The following is a 23051-nucleotide window of genomic DNA, read 5'->3' as shown; positions in this document are numbered from 1 at the left end:
TAAATGAGTTCTGAACCCTGCACACGTGTCTTTGCGGTCATGGCTACATCTAAGGTTTAATTTATGACCAGGAATCACACATCCTAACCCCAAACATCTGTTTTATCTGAAGAAACAGAGAAACCACATTCTGCCCTTGTCCTCCGCAACAATACAGATGTCTTCTTCCTGCCATAAGACACAACTTCCCTTCCCTATGCAAGGGAGGCCTCTGCTTCTAAATAGAATTCTCACTTAGCTGACTGGAAGGGATGTGAAACTGAAGTGAGCAAATGTATGCAAATGTGTCATTATTTAAACAAAACGTAGCTCTTTACGTCGGTGCCCATCTCACAGTCATCATACTGCCCTTTGTAAGTGATGTAAACACGTGCTGAATTGCATTTAAACTGACGGGGATGGGCTGAGACTACTTATCTTGGGTGAAGAAACAGGGCTGTCTGCACCTCTGATAATACTAGCCAAACCAAGAAAACACGGGGGTGCAGTGAGTAGATAAGGAACCGTTTAGGCCTGCTTCGTACAGAGTGTGAGTGGGTACTCAGCGGTTTCTGTTACATGAGCACATGCAGGAATGAAACTGTCCCAGGAGACAGCAGGGGACTACAGACCACCTCCTCGGGCCAGTCAGTGTTTGCGCACCATTTCCTCAAAAAGGGCTGTTATCTATCTATCCATCTAAATAACCATCTATCTATCGATCGAACTCTCTATCTGCGCGCCTTTACGCAATACAGATCTCAGACGTCGCAAACATGTTGTAAACATCAATGAGCGCGTGATTCCCGCCCACCATGCCAAAAAGTTCTGAAAGACTTTATTTGCCCCACCTCTTCTGTTCTCACTCAAGGAGAAAGTAAACAGCTCGGCGTATAAGCACCTTATCGCTCACGAGCAGGCGCGTAATAACCGCGCAGCGCTATGCATGGTATCGAAACACAAAACAAGCGAGGAGAGAGCTGCGGCAGATGTGTTTGTGGCAGGTTGTTTTCCGGTGATGCAGGTGGACAATAGAGGGCCGAGGTCGTTCTGTTCCCCGAGAAGACATGATGACATGTGAGATTCTGAGTAGACTGTTGGCACTTTGCGCGATAGCCTGCATCGCGCGAGCGGGTTCCACCCTCCAAGACGCTCGAGATTTCGAGGAGAAAGGTAAGGCATCTTTTGGTTTTGTTTTTTTTCTGGAACTTTTCAGGAAGGCGTTAGTGTGCTCCTATCATGCCATTTCACATAGTGCTCTCACATTTCCAATTTGCCACCCTCAGTGTCCATTCTCCTGAAAGAAGAACCAGAAACCCCCAAATGCTTTGCTGAAGGGAGGAAGGACTTCACGTGCTTCTGGGAGGAAGATGAGGAGAGAGCTGGCTCTGTGCATCAGTACTCCTTTACATACACCTACCAGTAAGTCACACTTATTATTAGATAAAATGAGTCTATGTGGTGATTTTTCCTTTTATCTCTTTTCATATTACACAACCTACAATGAAAGTATTTCAGGGTGGTTTCAGGAGATACCCCTTATACTTTTTTAGGGTTTTTTTTTACCGCTTCAGTTCCAGAGCCTATTATTAAAAAATAATCCAAATGCTTGATTTGTTTACAAAACAAAAACTAAAATACAATATTATTATCACAATGTTCCCATTTTCCTCTATCCTGAGCAGAAATGAAAACAGCAGCAGGTGCCCCCTCAGTGCCGTCCCTGCAGCAGGTGGGAAAATGCTGATTGTATGCCATCTGAACCGAATTCAGATGTTTGTCCAAATGGACATCCAAGTTCATCGGGAGGGAATACTGATACACAATCGCAGCCTCCTCATCGAACTCGTCTGTAAGTGATGTTTTTTTTCTGCAAACGGTGCTCCTGCCAACAACTTCTGCAAAGCTTAGCACTAGATTAATGCTTTTTAAATACGTTTTTAAGTATTTGTGCCTTACATTCTGCACTAACATGGTTCAAAGTGATGGTTAAAGGGGCTATGCACCTGCTGAGTGCCTAAAAACAAAATTGTGTACTGTAGGTTGAAATAACTGCCATCATCTGCCCATTTCTACTAAGTATGCATGCAGCATTGCATCAAGGTACCTATAGATTGAGGGGAAGTGTTTCAAAGTGAGACTTTGCAGGGAACAGTCTTCCCTTAACTGCTATGCAACTCTATGTCTGTGTGCAGTTCTTCTGGATCCTCCTGCTAATGTAACAGTGAGCAGCACAGGTCAGCAAGGCCAGCTGAATGTCAGCTGGGTGCCACCTCCTCTGAAGTACATGGATGACAGCATGATGTATGAGGTCTTCTATTCTCTGGCTGACAGCCACATTGGGCAGGTAAAGCAGCCTCACCCATTTGAACATTAAACTCTGAGCAGCAGGTTTAATGATGGCCGCACATGGACTTTTTGGGGCTTTTTTGCAGGTTGAAGTGGCCCGGGCATGCTCAGAATATATCTTGAGAGGCCTGCAGTTCAGTAGAAAGTACAAGGTTCAAGTCCGTGTAAAACTGGATGGAGTTAGCTACAATGGCTACTGGAGTGCTTGGAGTGACCCAGTGTTCATGGAAACTCTTCCTACAGGTGGTTATTCACATCAAAATGCATAACAAAAATGTATTATGTACCCCAAAAGCACTTGCAACTCATGAAAGGGACTAAATGATGCCATGGGTTTTTTTTTTTACCGTATTCAGTGATCTAACACACATTGATCATTCTGTTCCTCCCCTAGAATTTGATCCACTCATCATCTCCCTGACGCTCATCATCTCTTTCATCTTCATTGTCCTGTGTCTTGCTATGCTCCTGTCCCATCATAGGTCAGTCAGCCTGGCCCACACAAACAGATTGCTTACTGTCTGGTCTCAAAAAATGTCCTTCAAGAATTTTAAGTGGCAATAACAGAAAACACAAGTTGTGAAATATATCTTAAGAGTCTGTTCCTTTTCTAGGTTCCTTATAAAGAAGATTTGGCCAGCTATTCCAACTCCTGACAGCAAATTTCAGGGTCTTTTTACCATTTATGGTGGGAACTTTCAGGTAAGAAAAATATTAAGAGTCTACAGCCATGCAGACTGAGCCTTAGCCTGGCACAATGACACTTTGAGCTTAATGTAACATGCTCACATCAACACCATCATATTCTTTTTGTTTTTCTATAGGAGTGGTTAGGGCAAACCAATGGAGGTTTGTGGTTGACGCCAGCTTTCATCTACTCAGAAGAATGCCCCTCTCCTCTGGAAGTACTCTCAGAACTGAGCCTATGCCCCTCACTGCCCTCTCCACCTCTGCCACCCAAGGCCTCTAGAGCTTTGAGTGCAGTCAGGAATGAGGGCAGGGAATTGAGGAATGGGGTTGAAGAGAGAGCACTGTTGTTAAAAGACAATTTAGATGGCGAGACAGATGGGGAAAGAGCCGCACCGCACCACCACTGGTTACTGGACCGCTTGCGGGCACTCCACCAGCACCAGGTTCCCTGCTCGCAGTCTTCTCTGCTGGAGTCTCAAGACACCTACGTCACCCTCAGTGCCAACAACAACAGTAACGATGAGCGCGTGGATAGCAACCTTGAGGAAGCCTTGCCCCTTGAGGCTCTTTTTCCCTCTGGAAATACAGCATTGTGTGAATCTCACTCTGACCTGGGATCAGCGCCTCAAAGCTCTGGATCAGGTTGCATTTCTTCCCAGTCCAGTTTTGAGTACCCAAACCATGCCTGGATGGCCAAGGGCCCCGGGTACACCTACATGGCAGTGGCAGACTCTGGGGTCTCAATGGACTATAGCCCCATGAGCAGAGTTGATGAAAATGGAAAAGTGCCCGTCTACACTAACGAGTACAAGAACATGATCCCTGCTCACAGGAAACCCTTCTTGGTGAGGCAGTACCCTGTCCATGGTGATGGCTGAGAGGAAGCTAAACTGTTTTAAAACAGACTCTGTAAGGGAATTTGGATATTCACCCAAGGCAACATGGCTTCCCATCAACTGTTACAAAAGTAACTGGGGAGGTGACTGACACCACAGTGTAAGCTAAAGAACTCTGTACAGGACACTGAGGGATTGAACTTCTTGAGTTTCTCCACCATGAAGAATTTTGTAAAGCTTCATGTTAAGGCATACATATTGACCATTAACAGGTTTCTTATTAGCATGCATACTGGTAGCAGACTGGTTCTTTATTAGTCACTATAAAGCACTTTCTGATGCTGCAGTCTGCACCATATTCTACAAATATAATTAATTTGCTATCTAATTACTGTTTATTGATGGTAAATAAGGAAGTAGTTATTCATAACCTATTGCCAATATAATAGCAGTTTTCCTTTTATAGCATTTAATGAATACGGGGTATTCTTGTGAAAGACTGCACAAAAGTAAGTGTTAATAGTGTTAAAAAACCTGTAGGTTCACAGAGGTGCAAAGGAGCAAGAAGTACAAACTTGGCACAGCTAACACCATTCTCCTTATTAATTGATAGCATACTTTTGTTTTCATATCATGTTTAAGGTATATAATTTTCAGCTGATAGAGCTTTTATATTTCTCAGCATGTGGCACCGTTTAGCACCCTAATTCACACATCACAAAAGCTACACAGACAAAAATGAACTTGCTTAAAGCAGTTCATGCTGCTTGGTTAGAGCAGCATTCTCTATATAATGCTTTCCGTGCAGCATAACAGAATTTTAGGTGAACAAAGCAGTAGGAGTTATGTCTTCTTGTTAGAAGTAATGCGACTTTCACATTTTTTACATTGTTATAAAGTCAAACTTCAAGTTTCGGCAATCTTTGATAAATTGTATCATTACCGACATTAAACTGTGAAATAGCACCTACGTACTCAATCATCCAATTACCAGAAGAAACTTTGTACAAACATCATCATTGTGCAAGAACAAGCTCGTCATCACAGCTGTTGCTACTTAATTTTTCATCATCACTGCTGTGAAAAAGAAAGTTGTGTTGTTTTTTTTCAAACTCAGATTACTCAGCATCAAGTGTATATTATTCCAAAACGACAAATAAACTTAGCTTGGCTAACATTTGCTAAAATCTATAACGCTCTCTGTCTTTTTAAAAATAATTATGGCAAATCTGGCAGCCATCTGCAGTTATGAAAAAGCATGCCCTCTTTCAGTTAATGGAACCTCCATTGTATTATTGTAGGGTCTTTACCCCACAATATAAAGGGCCATGAGGCAATCTTGCTGTGATTTGACGCTATAAAAATATAATTGAATTGATCTGAGTTCTCGAGCTTTAAGTGACAGGTGTACTCAGTCTTTCTATACTGCTCCTGCATTTTGGCTTTGCTTTTGATAAGTAATATATATTTTTAATATGTTATTTGTAGGTGTTCATTTGAGGTTTTTTAAAATTTAAGAACTTTTGGATATTTTGGATCATATCCAAGTGTGAAACTCACTGTACTTGTACATAATAATACAGTTTTTGTTTTCTGTTTTTATCACAATTGTTTGAGAGGATGATCAAATCTGTAAATTACTGCCATTTCCAAGAAAACCTTGGATCTTGAAGTAAAAGAAATCTAGTAACCACTACTAATGCAAGGCGTGGGGACATTTTAAGCCAATATCCATTTTCATCAATCACTCCAAAAAATTGATTTCCATACTTTTGCACATCCTTGTTTGATTTTGTTGCTCAATAACATCTAGCAACTGAAATTGTAGTTACTCTAAAAGCACGATTCTCAACACTGTTGAATTATTTTAGTCCAGCAAAGTGTGAAATGGCAGGAAAACAAATTTTATAGCGCAAAAACTGACAACTCGCTAGCTTTCAGTTAGTTTGCGAAAGCTTTTCTATAATAAAGTTGTCTTTTCCCCTACAAACAGGATCTAGCTCTTTACTAGGGGGAACTCCCCAATGTGTATTTCTTTATGCTTAAATATACATAATAAGAGAAACTTTTTCATTTTGTAATTTATTTGAATGTGATATCAGCTACTGAAGTCTCGAGTTTCACAAATTATGATAAAAGAAAGACAAACAGAAAAGCATTACACTGTGTGTTTATTGGAATTTACAATGTGTTTTAGAGACTTTTTGCTCTGTGTCATTTTGACTTGTTATTAAGGCACTCTCAGCCAAAAATGTTGGAAAACCACTGTTTAGTTTAAGACATTCACATTCCTTAAACGTCTTTGTAAAGACTGTTAATGTTTTTGATTAACCTTCATGTCATTTAAAATTCAAACTCATTAAATATTGTACTGTTACAGCTGTTATGGTCCTTTTACCTGATATCTGAAAGGAAGAGCTTTTTCCCCCCATTTTTTGATAATCCTGTGACACTGTAATGTAGCTGTGACTACCGTCTCTACACAAAATTTCTCTCAGACCAACTTAAACTCCATTAAACCATCAGGAAAAATGAAGAGCTTCCACTCTTGGGCTACACCTGGCCTGTCGTTATAGTCTTCAGTAAAAGAAGGGTCTGTGATTCCTCTCCCAGAAAGGTAAATGTGCCACACTTCCTGTACAGCAGCTGCTGTAGCTTCATAGCCGCTGTCCTGGTCCAGAGTACAGCGTACCTGGAAATAGCGGTCAAGTACATCAAGGATAGGATCTGTTCCAGATGGATCCCCACCAGCGTTCACCTCCGACAAGAAAGAGGCAATAATGCGGCAGGGGGCTGAACTTGAACCCCGCTGTTCCAGGACTTGCGTGAGAAAGGCAGCAGTGTCACACAGCAGCGCAGCAATGTGCGCAGCGCAAGACCTCTCCCCAGGGTGAAATCCACTTTGGCTGCTGCCCCCAGGACCAGACAGGAAGCTCTCGAGTCTGTCGACTATGATGAGTGAAGGAGGTGTAGGGGACGTGTTGGTAGGCTCATGAAGGCTAGCCACCTGCTGGAGGAGTTCCTCCACTGTCCTGGGATAGGAAAACTTGATTTTCTTTGACAAAAAATATATAAATAAATAGATTATTAATAACAACAACAATAATAATAATGATAAATACATAAACACACAAAAAATGAAAAGCTAAATAAATCATGGTAGATTATTGATTTAACCACCTAATTTTATCACACCTAAAATACTTTTTAAATCTGGGGCTACAATTACATTTTTGTTTTAATTGCTGGGTAACTTTTCAGGCAATAATTGTTTTGACATTTTAATAATTGATCAGCAAATTATTATGGCATTGTTGCCTGTTTTGTATTATAATCATAACCTGCTCCATTTCATCTACAAAGGCTTAAAACACAATTATAATACTAGTGATTTTTGCTTTATCCAGCTCCACGTGACACGTGGTAATAAATGCTCAATTGTTCAATTACTTGTGATTACATGTGAGTTTCTAATTTTCTAACTGCAATCAAAGATATTGATATAACAGATATTAACAAGTCAGTGACCAGTTAAAATTATGCACCATATCCATGGTTGTAAAAGTGTATTAAATTATTATGTGCTTTGATTGAGCCGTACAGTAATTGTAACCATGGCAGTGGCTGGTGTCTTTCTGCTGTGTTGCAACCCTAAACCACTTTCAACCTAAACTAGACCTCAGTTATTTCTTATAATATTTATTTGTTTCCCTGACCCAAAAAAGGTTAACAGATAACAATAAAAACGGGAGTTAAAAAAAGAGGGGTATCACGTCTGCTCAAATGTCATTTTAAACACTTACAAATGTCTGTAACGTTTATATATTCATATCATAAAACGTAAATAGCATTCACGGATTGGATGATCTGCAACTAAATGACTAAATAATTAAATAAAATGCAAGCACCTATGTTGGAAGATGAAAAAACTTCCATGACAACAACCCTCAAAACACTAACACACAAGGCACCTGGGCTACTAAAATGTTGTTTATCACGAGTAGTGAAAAAAACAAGCTTTTGCGAATTTGGGCACCGTTTAAACATAAAACGACCCCTACCTTTAGACTTTCTGGGCTCAGGTTGGGAACACATCTCTGCAGAGACGGTGGAAGGCTCTGGATCTGAGTCTGGGTAAAGAACACCACTTTTATGCCCATCTCCGCGGCAGCTGTGACGGAAGCCAAAAGCAGCACGGAGCGGCTGAGGCTGTGGTCTCCGACCACCAGGGTGCTGCAGGTCGTTGGTGACGGAGTAATAACTTTGACGTCCTTCTTTAAATCGGATTGTGACATAAACGTCCGAAAAACGAGCGACAAAATATCAGCCATGTGTCACAATCCCACAATCAACGCTTTACTAACCAAAAATGATGCTCTGGCTCAAGCTTCCCGCGTTTGTTTACATGGTGCACGATGGTGTTCGTGCTACTGTAGTCCGGATGCAACGCATTGTGTCCATTGTAACGTTCCGCTCGGTCCACACGGTTCATATTTCTATTAGCATTTCACCGATGTCTTCCCCTAGCTTAAAAGGAAAAACTAGATATTGCCAACGCAAAGTTTATGAATCTATAGCGCGAGGAAGACGAGCTCAGAATGCATTGATATCAGTGTTTCCTGCGAGTCCTTACACAACTTCCGGCATGTCGGATAATCAAAGCATCAGCTGTTATGGCCAAGATGGCGCATCAGCTGGCAGAAGTGGAGGCTCCCCTGGACACAAACCAAGCCGGGGAGCAAGGAAAGGGTGTTTTGAGGCGCTGTAGGGGGCGACCCAGGCTCACAGACTCCGACCGAGCGCAGAGGCGGCTGGAATCCAGAAAGAAGTACGATGTCAGGAGGGTGTACCTCGGAGAGTCGCACAAGCTGTGGAGTGATCTCCGCAGGCGGACCGGTCTGAGCGACGCCGGGCTGGCAGAATATCTCATCCTACTCAACTCCACCTATGGAGAAAAATACCAGCAGAAATACTGCGGGTAGGAATGTGCTGCAGACACGTTATCTAATCAGAGTGGTATATTGACTAGCTGTTTTCTTCTGTCAGACATTGCTCTTCACATTTGTGCTAGTTTTAATCTTAAAGGGCACTTACTGTTATAACTGGACTCCACGAGGGTATATTTTCATAATTCACTGTTCAAAAATAATCTTTGTTTATGTCCTAGTTCACTGTTCATTCTCACTCCCCCTCCCCTTAAGCCAACTCTTTCCTGATTTGCTGCATATAGCAAACGGAAGGTTTGAAATAAATGTTGCAATTTGTAACATCATATTTAATACGAGTACCCACCATTGTAACAGTATGATAAAAAGCAAGCAAAAGCACAATAGTTCAACTTTAGATAAGTACTGGTTGTTTGTTGTGACTAATCTGTTTTTTCCAAATGATGTGTTTCTGTGTTGCAGGAAGAAGATTGCCCCAGAAGTCTCGGCAAAACAGAAAAGAGGTGTGTGGAGCCATTATTACATGGAAATATTTCCAAATTAAGCACGTAGGGTTTGAGGTTGGGAATGAAGTCTGTTTAAAGCGGCTCAGTTATTTGGTGTATCAAACTGGAGCTTGCCTAAATGTTTTCTAGACAAAAGTGCTTGCATCAAGTTAAATACACAGACAATAAAGATCCAAAATTTCACAAAGATCCAGAAGAACAGTTTTGAGGTTATAACTTAAAATGAGTATTGTATTACACATTTGTCATTATTTTTTAAGCAGTGTGTGAGTATTTATTTACTTATTCAACATAAAACTTGAGTACAGTGCCACATCCCAACACAAATCCCTATCCTAAAGCGGATATGCATGAAATGTTTCTCATAATGTTTAAGTGTGAATGCAAATGTTACTGCATTTTCTAATGTTTTATAACTAAAAATCAAGTTTTCAACATTATCAACATGTTATGAAAAATGAAAAAATAAAAATAGTATTAATTACATAATTGTATGTGAAATGTAATCAAAGCAGTCAAACAACTAGAACTTCTTTAAATTTCGGCTGGTCTCCTTTTCAAGGGGATTGATCTCTTTGTGCACCTCTTTTAGTGCTGCTACTATTCTTAGATCACACCGTAGGTGTCTTGTTCTGCACGCTTGCACCCTCCATCTTCAAATTATCCATCTACTTCAAACCTGTGGCATAGAGCAAACAGTCATATCTGTGTCAGACTGATCAGACGTTCACCAGTCATTAGAGCCAAGTCTGCAACTCAGAAGACACTTTCAAACATTGGAAGATGTCTTCCATGTCAAAGCCTGAGAAGCATGCTCATTTCTGTGGTGCTGCATGGAGAAATCCTTCAATAATCAGAAATCAGGATATTTCCTGATCTGTGGCACTTTGGCACTTGTTGTGCCATCATGCTGCTTAGGGCAATATTGTTCTTCACTACCTGCAGTACTTGCCTCATTTCCATCCCTGCTTCACCAAAGTGAACTTGTACTTGAAGCATTGCTTCAGTGGAGGAGATCTAGTGCAAGAGTTATGTTAGACCAGGACTTCCATGGAGTGATCTAAAATAGGCAGCATTTCTGCAAAAAGAAAGGTCACCTTGAAGCCAACTGTGACCAAATTTAAATCTTTTTGCTTTATGGATGTTTACACTGACTCAACATTTATTCTTCTTTGCTAAGGAATCAACTTTCATGTACGCTATTACTGCACGTGTTGAGTCTTAGTTGATATGTGGTTAATCTCATTCTATAAACTGTTTATCCAACAAAAATTAATCTGCCATTCATCATCCATCTCATATGCCCCCCACCCCGCACCCTGGCATATACGCTCAGGCAGGAAGCAATGTGTGTCCAGCCTCCAGAGCCTGGTGTGTTGGTACCAGCAGCACTCGCACTCTTGCCCACACGAGCCCCAGCTTAGAGCTCTAGAGACCCAGTCCAACTTCTCCACCACTGCAGTCTGGCAATGTGAAGGCAACCACTCGTTTGTGCAATACCTTTTCTCACCTCTGGGGGAGGCAAGTGACTCTGAGCATGAGGAGGGAGTGAACAGGGACAGCGATGGAGAGTGTGCAGTCAAAACAGACGTGTCTGTAGCAAAAAACATAGTAAGCCGGAAGAGAAGGAAGGAGGCTCACAGACAGTTGAAAGGTGTGTAGAATCGTACTGTAAGTGTTTGTTTTGTTGTGTAGACTTCAGTAAATCCTACATTTCTTAATGACCAACTTGCCCTTTTATTAATCATTTTCTTTTTGTAGACGTGGGAGAAAATGTGGATGTTTCTGAGGAACATCAGGAAGCTGTAAGCCAGGTAGAAGAGGTTGTAGTTCCAACCCCTGAAGCCAGCGTACTGGCCTCTTCCAAGGATGCTCCGCTGACAGGGCAGCCTATCTGGGAAGTGGAGATGGTGCGACAGCAAGGCTCCCTCACAGCGGCTTTTCACTCCGTCCCCACAGAGGAAGAGGAGGAGACTGAAGATCTGAGGCAAGGTAAGGATGGAGGGGAAGAAGAACGCCTCACAGAAGAGGAAGTCAGGACTGTTAGGCACGATTACGAGTGCGTTATGACGGCATCCTTAGCTGATGAACTTGACAAGTCTGATGAGGACTTGGTGCTGTCGCAGAGCCTGAGTGGCTCAGTGCGCCTGAGTGCTCAGACAGAACTGTCAGTCCCACCGACCATGCAGGTCCAAGAGCAGAGCGAACTGTTTGAGCCTCAGACTCTGCAAACGGTGGTGACCGGCTGTGAGATTCCTGACCAGAGGACGGCTTTGGAGGGCTCACAGGTAGGTAAACGAGTATCTCACAGAAATAAGACTGCAGGTGGAGTGTGTTACTCTTTTTCATAAACTACATTTCCCATCGTTCCTAGTTAATTATCATCACTGGCCCCAGCTACGAAGCCCTGGCATCCGAGGGAATCCAACTCAACATGGGAGGCGGAAATGTGGAGGAAGTCACCTGCACCGTCATTGGGGGCGTCACCTACAACCAGGTGTGCACGGCTGACTCGAAAATCAGAACAGCAGAGGATGAGGACTCCATGACAGGTGCGCTACTTTGGAACTCGAAATTTCTGGACTTTGAGATGAAATGTTCCTATATCTGTCAGTCTTTTGATGATCATTTGATACTCAAAGTGTTCAGTCTTATTGTAATAAATAAAGCATAATTAAAATTATCTGATGTTTTATGTTTGAAATGTAACATTTGTTGCTAAAAAATGAGCATAAAAGCTCTGAAGAAGTTTTGAAGTTGTAAGTTGTTGTAAGTTCCTAATAAAAACACAGCAATTAAATATTAAAATATTCAACTGTGCGCATCTTGAAAACTGTAAGCATTTTGTGAAAGTTTAGGTTCTATTAGGAATCACATCCATTCTGGGAATGATTTCCACTTTTAAAAGATGCTTACAGTAATCGGCTTCACTAAGTCTGCTGGCTGACTCTGTGAGAGACTGTCACATGTCCATAACTGACATCACTGGACATGCAATAAAGTGCCTCTTTTTGTTTTGGGTTTATTTAGTGTCAGCAAACTCCAGAGAAGTATATTTATATAGATTTGAATCATACCTGTTTCATGTAAACATCCCGTCCATTGATTTCCATGTGAATAAAACACAGAACTTGAATGTTATGATATGTTCGTGCTACTGAGATGTGTCAATTCAAGTTATATAAGCATATATTTGATTATGTTTATATAAATTTATATAAATTCATGCCAGTGTATATATGTCTAAATCACATGCATTTTAGCGCCACTGCTCGCAGTGGGCATGAACTTTGTAAAACAGGAAGTTCTAGATTACCTGTGTGAATCCCTTTTGCTCTCCTGCAACATGCAGCACCAGTCTGATAGTTTCTGACTAAATCCAGCCAACACCTAATACCAAGAAAGAGTAGCTGAGTGTAATGTGCACTGATTTGCATTTTGTTTTCTTTACACTTTGGATATTGACTTAAATGATTTGAATTTTCTTCCCAGCACTCAGATTTGACTAATGGGAGTCTTTATGTTTTCTCTAAAAGAATTTACTTGTCGTTTCCCTGCAGGTATGACTGACAAACAACTGCTGCAGCCCAGTGTTGACACTTTGGAGCTGGGCAGTGACAGACAGCTGCAGAGGAGTCTGAGCAGGTTTGAGACTCACGTACTCAACATCATCTTAAAAGCAATTAGAGAATGCCATTGTCATCAGGTCACTGTTTTAAGTTGGTCTCCTTAGTGTGCCGCTCAGTCCACTGTGCCCCTTTTTGCAATGTCAGGTCAAAGAGAAGCAGACGAGGCCCGGTGATCGAGGCTGATGGGATGCTCAAGATGTTCCACTGTCCGTACGAGGGTTGCAGTCAAGTCTATGTAGCAATTAGCAGCTTTCAGGTAAAGTTAATTAGTCGTGCTCTGCATTTGAGCTTTTTCTGTTTCTACACGCGAGCTCTAAATGTCTGCTCTCTGTAGAATCACGTGAACCTAGTTCACAGGAAAGGAAGGACAAAGGTTTGCCCCCACCCTGGCTGTGGAAAGAAATTCTACCTGTCGAACCATCTGCATCGCCACATGATCATCCATTCTGGTGAGTTCGCAAAAGACACCCCTGTGTATTGCCTGCGTGTTATCCGCATATACTTCCAAATGTAAACATGAATCTTCCTACAGGCGTTAGAGATTTTATCTGTGAGACTTGTGGAAAGTCATTTAAACGCAAAAATCACCTGGAGGTTCACAGGCGGACGCACACAGGAGAAACACCACTCCAGTAAGTTACTAATGCTTCAAACAGATCCTATTGTTACTCTTTTTAGTAATTAAACACTGAGAAGTTCAGATCACTGTTGCTTTATATTGGAATTAAAATGTGGAGCAATTGTTGAGTCACTAGTCTCTCTGGGAGCTAAATTTATTACATGGCCCCAAATATTAACATTCTCACATACATCTTGTCACCCACGTCATCGTCATCATCTGTCAGATGTGAAATCTGTGGCTACCAGTGTCGCCAGCGCGCATCCCTGAACTGGCACATGAAGAAACACACTCCAGAGGCCCACTACAACTTCACCTGTGAGTTCTGTGACAAGAGGTTCGAGAAGCTGGACAGTGTCAAATTCCACAAGTTAAAGAGTCACCCAGACAAGCAGGCAACCTGAGGTGCATAAGCATTACTGGCTGGACACCTCCGAGACCAAAGGAAGTCTTCCAGTGAAGAGAGAGACTTTGCCGCGTCTGTATTGCCTTGCACGTCCAGGGCGATGAACATCAGCCGTGTTCTTACAGGCTGAGGATGAAGGCAGGAGTGATTTGGACTAACAGCTGTGCAGGACGCATGCTGTGTCAGAGGCTAATTTCCTCATTTGGTAAAGAGTGATTCCTAAATATTTCAAGCAACTGTTCACATACCAGACTTGGCAAAATCAGTCAGAATTAATTTGATATGTTTTCTGTTTTTGTTTTGTTTTTCAGGACAATTTCCGATATTAAAAAAGAAGAAGTGATTAAACATAGCTGTAAACATTAGCAAGGCTCGTTAACTAGCTTGCTAGTAACTGTTGCTTTCTGAGCTGGTTGTGCTTTGTTACATGTTCATTTTTATTTGGGGTTACAGATTAAGTAAAAGAACCGGTCACATTCATGACCAGCCCACACACCGTGTAGTATTTCCCCACTCTGTGGGAACCAATTCAGAATGCTTCTAGATCTGAGATTTGGCTAATTATTTTCAGCAACCATATTTGTTCCCTCTGGCGTGAGCAGACAGTCGTGTAATAGTAAATGTTTTTGTAGGCTCTGGAAAGTGTCCTGCAGTTACATAAAGGGCATATTGAAAACATACAAAAAAAATGTATTTTTTCATGTGTAACCATGAAGATCTCTGTTTCCTTAAACAATTCAGTTCAGTTTCATTTATACAATGCTAAATCCCAAAAGCTGTCACCTTAAGGTGCTTTAAATAGTAAAGTCAATATAAAGTCCAGCAATCCGACGACCCCATATAAGCAAGCACTTTGCAAAAGTGGGAAGGAAAAACTCTGTTTTAACAGGACGAAACCTCCAGCAGAACCAGGCTCAGGGAGGGGCAGCCAGCTTTAACTGGTTGTGGGTGAGTGGGAAACAGGACAAAAGACACTAATGGCATAGAGCTAAAAGGTCAAAGTAGTGCATCACGGGAAGCCTCCTGGAGCTTAGGTTTATCACAGCTTAACTAAGGGATGGTTCATTGTGACGAGCCCTAGTTTATAAGCTTTATGAAAAAGGAAAATTTGGGTTGCTCTGGACAAAAATACTTCATTGGTTTCTCGGCTTTGCCTGTTAAAAAGCAAGATCCTCAGCTGATTTTAATATAGCTAAACTCAAATTTGCAGTCCTTTTCCGAAGCACCATTGCTACGTTTGAATCGATCCCTGGAAGTCTCATTCTGACCACTTACATCTGTGCTCCTGGTAAAATCGACTTTCGTGTCAAAATGACTAAGAAAGTACTTTCAGTTCCTTTGGTATTTTCCAAGTTGATGAATCTGCAGGTTTTAATGTAGCACAGATATTATGTGAGCTTGGTGCAACTAGCATATATCTTGCCTTGGGAGCAGTACCAGGACTACAGTAGCTTTGGACCACCTGAGGCTGGGTTTGTGTCTCCTCCTGGAGTTGATTTAGTGATCTTTTGCACATAAGATGAATGTGCTAGCCACAACACCATGGACTCACTAGACTGACCTATGAGTCATAACTGTTAAGGAGACCTGTATCTCTGTCTGTGACCTGGAAAACAAACGACCATTTTCAGTTTTCTTTGTCATTTACAAGTTAGAGTTTAAAGTCCTGAGCCATCTGATTAGTTGGAAATGGCCTCCTCAAACACAGCAACTATTGTTTGCTCTCTGTCAGTGCAGTAAAATTCAAATTTTTATCCATCCTGACAAAGTTAATTCACAACCCTTCTACTTGCTTCATTTGGCTTCCTGCTTATGCGCCAAAACTAAATTCAAATTGGAAGAGAGTGGTTTTGGCACGTTTGCAGAGAGGAGCGATTTGCTTTTTATGGGCAGAATCACAGAACTGATCGATCCAGGTAACATACCTGGTCTGTAGGTTGTGTCTGTCTACACTGCATGTACAAATTCAAATGTAGGCTTTTCTGTTTTAGTCACTCAAGGCGACTGTTAGCTGCGTTGCTCGGGAGAGCAGTATTTATTTGACAGAGTCCAATGGGAAAGCTTGTGAGATTGATGTGACAGTTTCTCAGGAAAATTCACCTTTGTCTTCTTGTCCTGTGATATTTTTTTTGTATTTTTATTTTATTTTTTTAAGAAAATGCACTTTTTCTTCTCTTCTGTCACTTTGGCTAACTGGTGAATCAGTAAAAAATATGTCACCATGACTCATGTTTGTGCCATTTCTTTCTTTTTTCTTAATGACATCTATTTGACACATGATTAATATGCAGGCTGTTTGTGCCTGTTACATAATGCAACCCAGGGTGTGTGTATGTGTGTGTTTTTGAGTGGGTGTGCATAAGGAATAAGCAACATCATGAAAACCATGCAGATGACACCTAGTTATGAAATCTTTTCACAGGATCTGGACCCTGTGAGTCAGAAGAATATTGAACATTAGAAAATGGTTTCAGTAAAACGTTTAGCTTGGGGCACATTAGAATCCTCCTGGTCACATTAAAATATTGAGATGAGATGCTTAGGAAAGAAATTACAGGTTTTCCAAGTGAAATATGAGGTCATCCAATAGGCTACCAAGATTTATTTAGTCTTCACATCTGCTGCGCCTTAACTCAACATTTTTCTAGTGTTTTTGATCTGTTCTTCTTTCTTTAACAATTTTGAGTGAGTGGTTTTTGACCCTCTTTGATCTTTTTTTTTATTAGCTTGTGTGATTTTCAAGTAAAACAAAAGTCACAGTGTAAGCAACATGAGGCCAAAGTCTCAGGAGCAGTCACCTTGCTGAGTACTAACTTTCCATTTATTTAAAGTAAACCTATTATGCTTTCATATACAGAAACCAGTTTGAGGTGATTTAAACTTTGTTACGTTGTGTGTTAGCAGCCATCAGAAGTTTGGGTGCGCTGTGGCCATAAATGGGTGGACACGGTCAGCAACAATACTCAGGTTAGGCTGTGAAGTTTAAACAGTTCTCAATTAGTGTTAATTTGCCAAGAAGCTATCCTTATGGCACCACCAGCGTGAACTGCTGATGCAGCAGAAATCAAAACTCATGAGACCAAAACCTTTGGAAAGGAAGTACAGGACATGGCAAACAGCAACAACTGGAAAGGGAAATAAAAATACCCCCCACTCACAGATGAACAGTTTCCATCCACTCTATAAGCACAAACACATCATAAACAGACACCTTAGTAGGACTACCAAATGTAGTGATGAAGATTTTGTAATGAAGGACGGAATATATTTGATGTGTGTATGCGTACAAACAAAGCTCTATTTAAATGTCAAGAAGCAGTCCTATTGTTCTGAGAAATATCACAGAGAATAGCCGCTCTGCTGATGCTTGTGCAAACTGGCACTCCCTCAGTACGTCATCATGGTAAACAACTTCTTTCACATTATAATAGAAAAGCACTGTCCCATATTTTCCCTGCCTCTTTCATAGGTGGCCTGCCCTGCTCGGATGGAATAATCGGGTGCCCCAATTGAGCACGAGACACAGATCGTTTTGTTTTTCTTTTGTTTGTTGGTCCAATTGGGAAAAAGCTCATATCACTTTGGTATAAAAATCACTGTTAATTATTAGTGAGCTGACAGTTAATTGAATTTCTGCAAATGGTCATTTCAGTTTTAACAAACAAGTTTGGGTCTTAGGAGGTTAAAGCAAGTTAAACTCTTTGTTGATTCTAAAGTTTGTATATGATTCAAGACATAATAAATTATCTTGACCTTACCAGGTCTTAAAATTAGGTAAATACAACGTCAGATGAACAACAGCATGTGTGTTATTCTATTTAACAAAACCTAATCCAGCGGCAGAGTGGGGAACGTATACTTCATGATTCAATAGCTTGTAGAATAACCTTCAGCAGCAATAACTGAGCAGTTTGTAATGAGGTGTTTGAGCTGATATGCTGTGTTTGGTTTTCTCCAAATATGGCGCTGTGCATTATAGCCAGTCATCCCCACTTTGGTCTCGTCAGTCCAAAGGATTTGTTCAGATGCAGCTTTGCAAACCTAAACGGTGTTTGTTCGTTTTATAAACAAGTCACACCTTTTCACTCTGTTCCTAATTATACTGTCATCAGCTTTAACATTTAACATGCTAACTAAGGCCTGTAGAGTCTGAGAGATAACCTTTGTTTTTGTTTTTTGTTTTGTTTTTTTGTTTTGTTTTGTTTTGTTTTGGGGTTTTTTTGGGGGGGGAGGGGTGTCTTTTTTTGACAGTTTTTCTGAGCATTGCACAGTCTGATGTTTGGAAGATATTGATACGATATTGTGTTAACACACATGTGAAAGCTGCAGAGCAGCAAACAACTGCCAGAACTCCTGCTTTTATAGAGGTGCTCACACTCGCTGATGATCAGTTAAGCAACTGCATTTGATTATCAGCACCTGGTCGGTACTTACCCTTTTAATTCCTATGGAAGCTGTAAGGGTGTGCTTTGTTTTTCCACACACTGCTACCGCATTTTAGCTCACTTTTGTTAAATAACTAACGACACAGCACTGTAATGTGTTGCTGTATTTACTTTTATGCGAATCATTTTGTATTTTGTACATATTCATGTTGTTTTCTTTGTTCTTTTTAAGTGTACTTTAAGAAGTTTGTGATGCAGTAAATATCAGATACGGGTAACATGACAAATGTTCAGTTTATAAAGGAGTAGGTAATGGATGATACTAGGTTCTAATTTATAAATAATCGGGTATGAATAACTTGAGTTTACTATATAATATTATACTGCAGTATATTTCTAACTAACTAGGCAGTACATTCTGTTTCTCTTATTTCTCTTCTTTAACACATTTTTTCTAATGACAACCTGAAAGAAAGGAAGACTTGAAATTAGAGGTCAAGTGTGTGGCATGATCTTTGGATGCCAACTACATAGTGGGATATTTAGACATGTCATTTAGTAGTATCATTTCCAAAGTCTTGCCAATACAAACAACGGCAGCAGAATTCAAAGCAAAGTTTTAAATATAAAAAAGACATTCTCTCAACATTTGACCTTATTTGACCTTGAAGAAGAGGTCAAAGGTCAAAGGAATATTATATTTATAATCCCTATATATCACTCTCTATTTGTCTATATATTGTCAATACAAGCAATGGCAGTGCTAAACATAGTTTTAGAAAGCTTTATGTAGTATTGTTGTCACTAACCGTCAGATTAATCTACCGGCCTTTGAGAAAAGGTCAAAGGCCAGATGTGACATGATTTTTTTTCAATCTAAATTCTAAATAAATTATTTTTCTTTTTTTTTGTTCATGTTTTTGTCTGACAGCAGAACATAAAAACATTGACTACAGGAATAGTTATCCCCATACAGTCACGTCTCTGTCCTGTTTTTTGAATAGTACTTAAAAAACCATAACGCACAAAAGTGAAAATAAAATCACAAACAAACAAACATTTAAAAAAGTAAAAACAGAGTATTTATAAACTTAGCTTGAGCTTGACCTCTGGCGTATACTAAACGTTTACATCCAATACAAAATACATATCACAATATCTGTCTAAACAGACCTATCCTCTATGTAGTGCAAGAAGGGACCCCAGACCTGATCAAAGATATCTTCTCTCCTCTAAGTTACCTGTTCATATATAGCCATTTTTTTCAGTCCATTCCTTAAAGCAGCAAGAGTTAGATGACGTCCAGTGTCCCATTATTATCCTGCACCTTGTTATGGTGGCCAGACGCACCCACAGCTTCTGTCTTCCAGATAGATTCATGCTATCTGGTAACAGACTCAGGACACACAAAGCGGGAGATTTCGAGAGATCAAATTGAAAAGGACCTTTCAAAAGGTTAATGATCCCATCGCACATGTGGACATTTTTTTCACATGCATACAGCATATGAACTAAAGTCCCAGCTTCTTTCTGACACTTCCAGCAGGTGTCTTTGTCAACTAAATTCAGTCTGAATAGTTTGCTAGGGGTCCAATAGCTTCTGTGGAGTAATTTGTACTGGATACGCTGTGATTGCGTGTGGCATGAGCAACCATACCAACATATAACCAGCTTCTTCCAACTGTCCTCTGAAATCTGGATTCCCAAATCTCTCTCCCAGCCCAGCTTCAGCCCCTCTAGACAGGCGATTGTGCCTCTCTGAAGATCCCACAGAATTTAGACGGTTTGGTTACCAAATAAATCCCCCAACTTAATTCCTGCACTAGACTACGTGAACGGTTTCTTACCAATTAATAATTTCTTATTATACCAAATAGAGGCTCTAGAGGTAAGATAAGATAAGATAAGATAAGATAAGATAAGATAACCTTTATTAGTCCCACACGTGGGAAATTTGTTTTGTCACAGCAGGAAGTGGACAGTGCAAAAGTTATGACGCAAAAATTAGAATACAATAAGAATAAATACAGTACACAACTGTACAGAATAGAATAAAATAATATACTATATACAGTAGAATAAAATAAAATAAATATACAATAAGATAAAAATAGAATACAAATACAAATACTATATACAACTGAGTAAAAATACAACGATGACAGAAAGGATTATTGCACTTAGTATTATTGCATATGTATGGATGTGTGTGCTTGATCAGTTAAAGTCTTTATTATGGAGTCTGACAGCAGTGGGGAGGAAAGACCTGCGAAATCTCTCCGTCCCACACCGTGGGTGCCGCAGTCTCCCACTGAAGGAGCTGCTCAGTGCTGTCACAGTCTGCTGCATGGGGTGGGAGATGTTGTCCATCAGGGATGACAGCTTAGCCGCCGTTCTCCTGTCACTCACCACCTCCACTGGGTCCAGAGGGCATCCTAGAACAGAGCTGGCCCTTCGGATCACCCTGTTCAGTCTCTTCCTGTCCCCAGCAGAGATGCTGCCGCCCCAGCAGACCACGCCATAAAAGATAGAGGGCGTCCTGTAGAGGGCGTCTGAGTTATGAGTCCAGTCCAGTCTATTGTTCAGATGAACACCAAGGTACCTGTAGCTATCCACAGCCTCAATGTCCATACCTTGGATGTTCAGTGGTTGCAGTGGAGAATGCTTGTGCCTGCGGAAGTCTACCACCAGTTCCTTGGTTTTACTGGTGTTGATCTGGAGGTAGTTCAGCTGGCACCAGTCCACAAAGTCTTGGGTCAGACCTCTGTACTCCTTGTCGTCCCCATCAGTGATGAGGCCGACTATTGCAGAGTCATCAGAGAACTTCTGCAGGAAGCACTGGGTGGAATTGTGGGAGAAGTCTGCAGTGTAGATGGTGAAGAGGAACGGAGTCAGAACCGTTCCCTGTGGGGCCCCCATACTGCAGACGACCCTGTCCGACACACAGCCCTGAGTCCTCACATACTGTGGTCGGTCGGTGAGGTAGTCCAGGATCCAGGTAGTGAGGTGATGGTCCACTCCAGAGTTCACCAGCTTGTCCTTCAGAACCGAGGGAAGAATAGTGTTGAAGGCACTGGAGAAATCAAAGAACATGATTCTCACAGTGCTTCCAGCGGTCTCCAGGTGAGCGAGGGAACGATGTAGGAGGTGAATGACGGCATCATCCGCTCCAATGCCAGGCTGGTAGGCAAACTGAAGTGGGTCCAGTGATGAGCTTATTAGGCGCCGAAGCTGAGCCAGGACCAACCGCTCCAGGGTCTTCATCAGGTGGGATGTCAGAGCCACCGGCCTGTAGCTGTTGAGGTCCTTGGGGCGTGAAGTCTTTGGCACTGGTACAACACAGGAGGTTTTCCAGAGCTGTGGGACTCTTCCCAACCTCAGGCTCAGGTTGAAGAGGTGCTCCATCACCCCACACAGTTGGTCCGCGCAGGACCTGACGACCCTCGAGCTGATGCCATCTGGACCCGCTGCCTTCTTGCCATTAATCCTCCTCAGTTCCCTCCTAACCTGGGTGGTTGAGAGAGACAGGCTGGAGCCTTGTGTTGAGTGTGTATTGGATGCTGTTGTTGGGGGTGGGGGGGAGTGAGCAGGGTGAATAGAGGAGGTGTGAAGTGTCTGAGGTGGAACAGCAGCAGTGGGGGTGGGTGAGTCTGCAGCCGATGTTGCAGACTGCCTCATGGCTGAATCAAATCTGTTGAAGAAATGATTCAGTTCATTTGCCCATCTCACATCCCTCCCAGGCAGAGAGTTCTGCTGTTTGTGGCCCGAGATGGTTCTGAGGCCTCTCCAGACTTCACCAACGTTGTTTTGTTGAAGCTGGTTCTCCATCTTCTGCCTGTAGCTCTCCTTCCCATTCCTTATCAGTCCCCTCAGCTCTCTCTGCACCCTTTTCAACTCCTCTTTGTCTCTGGATTTGAAGGCCCTCCTCTTCTGCTTGAGGACAGTTTTAATTTCTGGGGTAATCCAAGGTTTGTTGTTGGAGAAACACCGTACAGTCCTGGTAGGTACAGTGTTATCCACACAGAAGTTTATATAGTCAGTAATGCATGTAGTAAGGCTGTCGATGTCCTCTCCGTGGTCATCACAAATCACCTCCCACACAGTCGACTCAAAACAATCCTTAAGAGCCTCCTCGCTCTCCTCTGACCATCTCTGTACTGTGCGGGTGGCTGGTGGCTCCCTGCGCACTAAGGGCTCATACACAGGGACAAGGTGCACCAGGTTGTGATCAGATCTGCCCAGGGGAGGGAGAGGTGATGAACTGTATGCCTCTTCTGCATTGGCATACAGTAAGTCCAGTGTTTTATTGACTCTGGTTGGGCAGGTCACATACTGGGTGAAGGTGGGCAGTGTGGAGTCCAGTGAGGCATGATTGAAGTCCCCTGATATTATGAGAAGGGCTCTCGGTGATTGTGTTTGCAGTCTGCTGACCACAAAGTGGAGAGAGTCACAGGCTGCATCCGCGTTGGCCGAGGGGGGGACATACGCTGTTATCGCGATAACATGCGAGAACTCCCGGGGCAGGTAGTACGGACGCATGCTAACGGCTAACAGCTCAATGTTAAGGATTGGTATTAATGAACTGGTGAGCTCTAAACCAAGTCTCTTGTTTAAAAGCCAGTACTGGTCTTCCCCTGTGAGAGAAAAAGGCCTCTAAAGATGTTTGAGTCACTAGGCTTTCCTCAGTCACTACCCAGCATGAGTTA

The 23051-nt window shown here is 41.8% G+C and overlaps 3 protein-coding genes across 4 annotated transcripts; 2 read left to right on the top strand and 1 right to left on the bottom strand.

The window, feature by feature from the left end:
- Positions 1-83: 83 nt before the first annotated feature.
- Positions 84-6231, top strand: epor (erythropoietin receptor). The gene is made up of 8 exons (XM_086288330.1): positions 84-1152; positions 1266-1401; positions 1665-1831; positions 2175-2326; positions 2415-2571; positions 2723-2810; positions 2943-3030; positions 3153-6231. Exons 1-8 carry the CDS (start codon positions 1047-1049, stop codon positions 3894-3896), a joined length of 1638 nt encoding a protein of 545 aa, XP_086144456.1. The 5' UTR covers positions 84-1046; the 3' UTR covers positions 3897-6231.
- Positions 5997-8759, bottom strand: swsap1 (SWIM-type zinc finger 7 associated protein 1). The gene is made up of 2 exons (XM_086288331.1): positions 7916-8759; positions 5997-6909 (listed from the first exon to the last, which is right to left on the bottom strand). Exons 1-2 carry the CDS (start codon positions 8183-8185, stop codon positions 6349-6351), a joined length of 831 nt encoding a protein of 276 aa, XP_086144457.1. The 5' UTR covers positions 8186-8759; the 3' UTR covers positions 5997-6348.
- znf653 (zinc finger protein 653) lies at positions 8484-16185 on the top strand. 2 transcript variants are annotated; one of them, XR_015128747.1, is made up of 11 exons: positions 8484-8832; positions 9263-9303; positions 10643-10960; positions 11068-11594; positions 11681-11858; positions 12867-12951; positions 13080-13191; positions 13270-13384; positions 13468-13567; positions 13781-14165; positions 14272-16185. XR_015128747.1 is itself a non-coding variant. In XM_086288328.1 (10 exons), exons 1-10 carry the CDS (start codon positions 8528-8530, stop codon positions 13956-13958), a joined length of 1959 nt encoding a protein of 652 aa, XP_086144454.1. In that variant the 5' UTR covers positions 8484-8527; the 3' UTR covers positions 13959-16185. The 2 variants fall into 2 exon arrangements, 1 of the variants encoding a protein (XP_086144454.1); XM_086288328.1 differs by having other exon boundaries at positions 13781-16185.
- The last annotated feature ends 6866 nt before the right edge of the window (positions 16186-23051 follow it).

Source organism: Aulonocara sp. 'chitande type north' Nkhata Bay, linkage group LG4, assembly GCF_057382095.1.
Source record: "Aulonocara sp. 'chitande type north' Nkhata Bay isolate Kocher_YH1m ecotype deep benthic linkage group LG4, A_spYH_male_GT1.1, whole genome shotgun sequence".
In the NCBI taxonomy this organism is placed as follows: domain Eukaryota; kingdom Metazoa; phylum Chordata; class Actinopteri; order Cichliformes; family Cichlidae; genus Aulonocara; species Aulonocara sp. 'chitande type north' Nkhata Bay.
The sequence above is the reverse complement of the archived record's forward strand: the minus strand, read 5'-3'. Positions and strand labels throughout refer to the sequence as shown.

What these genes read in the sequence shown, in the direction of transcription:
- epor (XM_086288330.1), top strand. Translation starts at nt 1,047, where the DNA reads ATGATGACATGTGAGATTCTGAGTAGACTGTTGGCACTTTGCGCGATA. An exon ending in TCGAGATTTCGAGGAGAAAG is followed by an intron (nt 1,153 to 1,265) that starts GTAAGGCATCTT and finishes TGCCACCCTCAG; the next exon opens with TGTCCATTCTCCTGAAAGAA. An exon ending in ATGCTCCTGTCCCATCATAG is followed by an intron (nt 2,811 to 2,942) that starts GTCAGTCAGCCT and finishes TTCCTTTTCTAG; the next exon opens with GTTCCTTATAAAGAAGATTT.
- swsap1 (XM_086288331.1), bottom strand. Translation starts at nt 8,185, where the DNA reads ATGGCTGATATTTTGTCGCTCGTTTTTCGGACGTTTATGTCACAATCC. An exon ending in TGAGCCCAGAAAGTCTAAAG is followed by an intron (nt 6,910 to 7,915) that starts GTAGGGGTCGTT and finishes TTTTTGTCAAAG; the next exon opens with AAAATCAAGTTTTCCTATCC.
- znf653 (XM_086288328.1), top strand. Translation starts at nt 8,528, where the DNA reads ATGGCCAAGATGGCGCATCAGCTGGCAGAAGTGGAGGCTCCCCTGGAC. An exon ending in CTCGGCAAAACAGAAAAGAG is followed by an intron (nt 9,304 to 10,642) that starts GTGTGTGGAGCC and finishes ATATACGCTCAG; the next exon opens with GCAGGAAGCAATGTGTGTCC. An exon ending in GGCTCACAGACAGTTGAAAG is followed by an intron (nt 10,961 to 11,067) that starts GTGTGTAGAATC and finishes TTCTTTTTGTAG; the next exon opens with ACGTGGGAGAAAATGTGGAT.